General features: G+C 40.2%; 1 protein-coding gene across 1 annotated transcript in view; it reads left to right on the top strand.

Moving 5' to 3' along the window:
- LOC101851482 (calpain-9) overlaps positions 1–7,983 on the top strand; it is a gene marked incomplete in the record, with an annotated part of 78,356 nt that overhangs the window by 5,053 nt on the left and 65,320 nt on the right. Inside the window, 1 exon segment of the mRNA XM_005093759.3 lies at positions 5,600–7,049. Coding sequence (XP_005093816.2) covers positions 6,687–7,049 — 363 coding nt within the window.

The following is a 7,983-nucleotide window of genomic DNA, read 5'->3' as shown; positions in this document are numbered from 1 at the left end:
GAGAGAGAGAGAGAGAGAGAGAGAGAGAGAGAGAGAGAGAGAGAGAGGTATGGTTTGGGTGAAAGCAAGGCGAATGTTTTGTAATAATGTTACACTTCGTGCGAAAAGCAATGGTCGGGCAGGGAGCAGGAGAAAAAGGAGACAGTGAAGTCGGCGGAAAGTGGAGGAAAACCCCCCCAGAGTGAGAGAGAGAGAGAGAGAGAGAGAGAGAGAGAGAGAGAGAGAGAGAGAGAGAGAGAGAGAGAGAGAGAGAGAGAGAGAGAGAGAGAAAGAGACACAAACACAGAGAGACAGAGAGCGAGGGAGAGATAGAGGATAACAGAAGAGAGCAGAAGAAAGAAAGGATAGAAAAAAGAATGGAAGAAAGAGAAGGTTTTGTTTATATGCGTGTGTGAGAGAGAAAGCGAGAGAGAGAGAGAGAGAGAGAGAGAGAGAGAGAGAGTGTGAAAGAGAAAGAGAGAGAGAGAGAGAGAGAGGCAGAGAGACAGAGAGAAAGAGAGAGAGAGTTGAGCAGAAGGGTATTCCGATGCACAGCAGGTATGAGACCGGGCCCATTACAAAAATACTGAGGCGTGACCAGCTTCACTGGACATTAACTCTCAACTTGTTGCCTCTCGTCGGCGATCTATTTGGTCAACCGGACAGACTTCATACATACAATAACAATATGTAGTGGGTTCTGATGCGGAGTCTGTTGTGGGTTTAGAAACATTCCCCGCTAAACAACAACAATCATAACAAAAAGGCTCAACGAATTGAAGAGTTGTTTTTCTCGGGTATTTATACAAGTTAGTAAACCGATAACAGGCATCCGAGCTTTATCGAGCTTGGCTGGCTGTGACCATCTATGAACTGTGAATCAAATGAATAGATTTCTTTGTCCTCTTTAGTTTATATATTTCGAATTACTTATTTTTCTTTACCTTGTTACTTTATATCATACAGTATAGAGCAGCTTTGTAGTAGCTTAATGGTTGGTGCTATAAGTGTTTCTTTATAATTTCATATTCACTGTGTTCTCCGTCCATTCTTACAGCAGTGATATGATCCCAGGAACGAAACCTAATAGTTTGTTTTTTTAATTCTCTCTATGCATGTATAGCCATTGTCAAATTCTGAGAGAGCTAGACATAGAAATGATTTAAGAATTTTTCGCAATTGATACCTGAACCAAAACCCTGCCGTATAAATTGAGGGAGAACACTGTTAACATAAATATATTCTAAAGAGAAATTATCTAATGCTGTGTCCTCCCCCCCCCCCCCAACACATCTTTTACATATACAGTGAAGAAACTCTTTAAAATAAAGAAGAAAGTCCAGGTCTAAAAATAGATGGAGAAAACAGTAATGACATCAAAACATATATCGATGATACTTTTTGAATTGCTGGTTCGAAATAGGACTTGCAATATATTATTGCTTTTTGATCATGTTCATACGGAAACTAAACATAAATGTATACATGTAAATAAAAAATAAACAAAAGCAACAATATAATGCCTGAAAATGTCTTTAAAAAATCCCCAAACAAGCAACCCTTAGAAAATCCTCTTATTTGTAATCTCATTAGCAAAGGTGAACATTCACACAATATCAACTCTTATAATGTCTAGAGAATAGTATGATCATTTCATCTGATGAAGAATGTACCACTGAAAAAAGAAAACCTCGAAGAGTTGCAGTAGCTTCAATAAAGGAGCTGAATCTTGAAAGAACAGCTCTGTAACAACAAAGTAATATTTCTAAATGGCTTGGTGTGGCTAACTTTTCTATACAACTGTAAAGGCTGGGACACTGCAAGGGATTGTGAAAATAACTTGAAGCAAAAGACATCTTATGTGTCTGAAGAGACTGTTCATTCGTGGAAGAAGAAGAAACGAGATGAGAATGGACGGGAAAATATTTCGAAGAGGCAAATGCAACTTTTGGGACACTTGAATCGAGATAAAAGAATTTAACATTAAGCTCGCTCAAAAAAATAGAAGGCAAAAGAAGCAGGGGTAGACCAAGACCAACTTATCCCGAGAACCTGAACAGATGGATGATGGGGAAAGACCACGACAATAGGATGTCCCGAGAACTTGAACAGATGGATGATGGGGAAAGACCACGAAAATAGGATGTCCCGAGAACTGGAACAGATGGATGATGGGGAAAGACCACGACAATAGGATGTCCCGAGAACTGGAACAGATGGATGATGGGGAAAGACCACGACAATAGGATGTTTGTTTTTTGACAATTGAGGCTATTTATATTTTTATCAAGACAATGAGCGGTAAACCATGACCGCCGACGTCCGTTTTAGATCTGACACTTCATGATGTTTTAAGGCCATCCTCATCCTCTCCTCTGAGCCAGAAAGTGACTCACCCTTCATGGCTATACCACACCTAATTCTATGTAATTGTGTGTAGTTGGGACGTTTGGACCGTTTGAACATACTTTGGGCCATTATTCTTCAAAGGCCTTTAATTTAAGAACATCGTTCTAAAAAAAGTGGGTCTGCATGATTCGGATTCGAACCCAAGTCAGACATAACTACATGGACAATGATTCAGCTTCTGAGTTAGCAGCACGCATTTATAGAGAGGTTTCAGGTGCTTGGTATATTTTCAGAAAGTGTGAACTTTATAAGATTAAACATTCTCACTGATCGGATTATACTTAATATGAAAGTTTTCTTATACACCGCTTCTAGACAGTTGTTTAAAGCTATTTGAACTGTAAAATCTACCCCTCCGTCTATCTGTGTGTCTGTGTGTCTGTGTGTCTGTGTGTCTGTGTTTGTGTCTGTCTGTTTGTCTCTTCCTCTCCCATGTTCACTATATTCTCTCTTTCCACACAGCTCCAACCTCCCCTTCCCTTCCATCCCTCTCCCCTCATCTCCCCCTCTCCCCCTCTCTCTTTCTTTCACTCTTCTTCCCTCTCAACCCTCCAGTACAGCTAGCCTACCTGTACCCACCTTTGAGTTATTCGCGAAACACCAAGTTGTTATGCGTCCCGCTTCAATGTACGGCCGGCTACACAATAGGCCTCTGTCGCAGCCACTGGATAGAAAGCAGGGAAGGAAAATACATGTATAAACGTCTCTCATGTCATCTAGGGTCATTTCTTTGCATTCACAAGTTCGATTGTATTTCTTCTTTTAGCGTGAAGTCTTTGAAGCATTAATGAGTTCCAATTCGGCATGTACACTTCATAGCATTTCCTGTGTTGAGTTTTGAACCGACGCACATACTATTATGTAAGTAAATGTCTCACTTGTAATTTTCACTGCATTCAAACTATAACAGTTTTTTGGAGGTTCTATTTCTTGCACTCAATGTTAATTTTTCGTCATCTTTAGTCGTCTTAAGTACGTGGCGTAATGATGATAACAATGGTAGTCATAGTGATGGTGATACTGTCCAAAGAGCTTTGGCTACTATTGCAGCTATTCCTTATGTTGTTAATTCTATTGGTGCCATTGCTGTAGTTGCTGCTTTTGCTGCTGATGATATAGTTGACGATGATGATGATGATGATGATGATGATGATGATGATGATGATGATGATGATGATGGGGTAAGACTGCTAAAAAACCCCAACACAAATAACAAAACAAAACACAAGAACAAAGTTGGAGTTCAAAGTCATGGTAAAAATCTGTCACGCTTGGATGAAGGAAAGCTAATGGCAAAAGTGGAAACAAGGTTAGATCGAAACACAAATGAGAAAGAGAGAGAGAGAGAGAGAGAGAGAGAGAGAGAGAGAGAGAGAGAGAGAGAGAGAGGGAGAGAGAGAGAGCGAGAGAGGGAGAGAAAGTGTGTGTGTGTGTGTGTCTGTGTTTGTATGTGTTTGTGTGGGTGTGAGATATATATATATATATATATATATATATATATATATATATATTTTACATACATACGTACAGACAGAGAGAGAGAGAGAGAGAGAGAGAGAGAGAGAGAGAGAGAGAGAGAAAGAGTGAGAGAGATAAAGGGAGAGAGAATTAGTATATAAAAGACGATATATTTGCCTACAGACAAAATGAAAAGATGGCGGGAAGAAAAAAACGTTCGAGCCTATTTGAAGCAATCTTACCGCGGTATGTCAGTTATTACGAACAAAATTCAAGGGATTAATGATCGCCACAACCCTTCGTCTTCAGGCTCTTTAAATGCTCGCTTTGCTTTGACTTTCTTACCAGTAAACACTAAACCCACGAAAGAAGACGGACGGCTAAAGTAACTTTATGACATCATAAACTTCACGCAGATGGCAATCCTTAAAGAGAGAATCCGCACATAATCAAGGATTGCAGTCAGCTGCTTAAAGCAAAGAAAATTGTAAAAGTAGCCGGACGGGTTTATATAACGAAACGGTTCCTTTTTGTTTTAAATCTCAAGCCACTGGGTTCCGACAGTCGCTAACTTTAACTACACGGATTTGGCATCAAATAGTTATGAGTTACTGCTTGTCTTTGTTGTAGATACACACTACTACTCGCAAAAAGGTAACTTCGAAGAACCAGCATCTGGATCCGGATCTGGATGGTGTACTGAAAGAACATTCCACAAAACCCAATGGAAGTGAAAGGCCTACTTTTATATCCTTAAAGTTCCAAAATCAACAAAGTTTTGCATACCTTCATCGTCACGCACTTTTTTCGCCCCCCCCCCCTTCCTCGTTACATGAATGAGTTACCTGTCTCAGAACTTGATGTTTATCCAATAGCCTGAGGTGGACTGCTAAAATAATGGGAGAAATAGTCTCTTCAAGTTCAATAACTCCCTCAGCTCCTTTTTAAAAATCTAGCAGTAGCAGGGATCTTATTCCTTGATTCTACACAGTACAAAGCAGACTGCACCCCCAAAAAAAAACAACAACAAAAAAACAACAAAAGCAACAACAACAACAACAACAACAATAAAACCCAAAATAAACGAAACAAAACAAATCCAAACAAAAACAAAACAAACAAACGAAGGCAAACAACAGCAAAAACACCCCCTACCCCCCCCCCCCCCCACACACACACACAAAACAACTGTATACTGCAACCACGAGTTACGTAGACACGCGATGTTAGAAAAGTGCAATTTCTATGGAAGAACCTGTTTGCTCGTGATGAATGTGAAGTATTCTTCATAAACCTTTAGAAGCCCAAATTATTACCTTTCTCCACTTGGATGAGAAATATCTTTGAAGGGAGTACATTTTGCATAAAAAAAGCGAGAAAAAAAATTCTGGCAGGGTTTACTGACCCTCAAAGGCTGGGGCTTGTCTGTTTGCAACATGAACCGTCTGAATATATTTTATAGTGTGGTTTTAAGTTCTAAAAACCACAATGTTTTCTATAAATATTTATGTGCTTCAGTAGAGGCATCCAATAAAAGTGAACAAACAACACCATTTTTATTGAGGCGTAAAATCTTGCAGTAATGACATTTGGCAAGGGGGTTACACTAAAATACTGATAGATCTTTAAGGAGTTTTGAAATTGAATTGCGACCTGGAAAGCATATTGATACCTTCATACTCAATAATATTATCATAATCTACTTATTCCTTGACTTGATTTTTCAAAAGTATTATCACATTTTTCTACACAGGTGTAAGAGAAGATGTGAAATCTGTTGCCGAGGAGCAGGTACTTCTCAGATTTTGTGACCGGTCATCGCAGACGAACTGTTCAGATGAACATCTGTGTTGCTCTCTCAGAATGTGAACATCCGCATCGCGAGGACATCATCCCATTTCTTTCTGTTGGGACTGTCTTACGTTATCTGTTGTCCTAACAGATGATTAGTGGCAGGTCGTTAGACTTATAGGAACATTAAATACGTATCGATGCTAACGTTCGTTGACTCTGCCCTTCAATATTTTTATTCCTCAAAGAGGTTGTGATTTTTTTTCATTTGTTGTTGCTTATTGATTCTGGTTTTAAACAAAACTGGATAGCAGTCGTCTGTCTGCTAAGGTTCATTCGTCTACAAGTTTTCACCGACCCGCTGCGCTACCTACACAGAGTACACATTGTAGACTCTCCTACAAAGCGCCGTTCATTGCTACACCAAGGGAAGGCCGTGGGAACACATGATTGGAAACTCTGTCCTGGATGAATCACTGCTCTTTTGTTCAATCCCACTTTAACTTTTGAATGGAAAATAATGAATGCCAAAGGCAAGCTTAACTTGTACCGTATTATGGCAGAAACATTTTCCCTCAGAAATAAATACCAATTTTTGTGTTTAAAAAGGCTACACAAAGGCTAGGGCGATACATTTTTGTTTAAGGAGATAATAGACTCTATAATTTTTTCCGCAACTTATTGTATTCCAAAAAGAAGCAGTGGGCAGAATTTCAGGTCGGCTTTTGCCCAAAAAATTGAAGCTGAAACCAGTTAGAGATCCAGGTGCCTCAACATCTGCATCTTAGATATAACATTGACTCATTGATAGAAACCTTAGTTGTCTTGTCTTCACAATTGTTGTGAGAGCTTAAGTTTCATTGTTATACTTTGTTTTGTTTTTGTCATCATCTGACAAACCTCGTGTATTTTACGGCCTGACACATCGAACCGAAGCTTGAGCGGGACAATAATTTGTAGATCCTGTTTCAGTCTCTTCTCTCTATCTACCTGTTGTGGGCACCTGGTGTGTCCCATCCCGAGTCCATTCCCCCCTCACTCTATCCTCTATGCCTTCCTCGCGCAACAACTCATCTCGCCCCAGCCTTCTCGCGCGCTGCCGCGGATTCTGCTGTGGTACAGGGGACGAGGGAGACGAGCCATACTACCCTGACGTCACACCACTGCCCGACTCCGACGGTCCAAGGAACGGCGGCACAGGAGGAAGAGGGGGAGCCCTAAACGGAGGGGGACGTTGGAGCGAGCCCGGTGGAACTTTTGACACAAACGTCAACATGAGTGGTGTCTACGAGGAACTTCGCAGGAAGTGCCTGCGGGAAGGGAAATTATACGAGGATAAAGAATTTCGTCCTGTCGAAAGCAACTTGTTCCAGGGAGGAATTATCTATTCTGTGGACTGGAAAAGACCTAGGGTAAGTAGATGTTAGGTCTATGTTGTTACTACAGTACTGTACATGTACGTCTTTTCAGAGACAATCCCAGGAGTAGATGCCTTTGTTATCTTTGTGTTTGTGTCGTGGTTTTTGTTTTGCTTCCGTTCTTGTTGATGGTCACGATCGCACAGTCACCTCTGTTTCAAGCTGTTGAATGTATGGACTGAGTCTTGATATCATTTTGATGTACCATGCATGCTTAGGGGAAAAACTGACCGCTTGTGAAGAATGGCTGTTATTTATTTTTTATGGCAGCCTGTTTGTTTTCCTATGGTATGTTTCTCGGTTTCTGTTGATTCATTTGTTTCTGTCTGTTTGCTTGTCTTCTTGAGTGTCCATTAGAACTATGTTGCTTTTTTCAGTCTGTATCAGCTCATGTCATGGGTGCCTGTGTTAAACTTCTTGTTTTGTCATACTTTCCAATTAGGCAGAGTCTGTTTGTGTATGCACACTTGGCTATTCGTCTGTTCCTCTATTTATATTTGTCTGTAAAATAAAATATGAGGGACGGAAGAGGTCCCCACCTCGGTTTTAATATTGCAATATATTCTTCCGTAGGGTTGCTCTATCATATGCAATCACAATATTAAGAAAAGAGAGTCAACATTGAACCTCTAAAAGTACACAGAGCATAATAAAAGCCAACTCTCTCCTTCTGAATTGAAATGTTAATGGACTGTGAAAACTTAAGAGAGTTTTTAGCCTTGTAGCAGCTGTTGACACACACTTGAAATGTAACCCACGATAGCGTAAAATGATGATAATCACAAACGCAGGGAATTCAGTTACTCTTCCTATTTTTAGACGAACCATCAAAAGTACAAACATATTATTGTTCTCTCTCTCTCTCTCTCTCTCTCTCTCTCTCTCTCTCTCTCTCTCTCTCTCTCTCTCTCTCTCTCTCTCTCTCATA

Source organism: Aplysia californica, unplaced genomic scaffold (assembly GCF_000002075.1).
Source record: "Aplysia californica isolate F4 #8 unplaced genomic scaffold, AplCal3.0 scaffold00069, whole genome shotgun sequence".
Classification (NCBI taxonomy): domain Eukaryota; kingdom Metazoa; phylum Mollusca; class Gastropoda; order Aplysiida; family Aplysiidae; genus Aplysia; species Aplysia californica.
The sequence above is the reverse complement of the archived record's forward strand: the minus strand, read 5'-3'. Positions and strand labels throughout refer to the sequence as shown.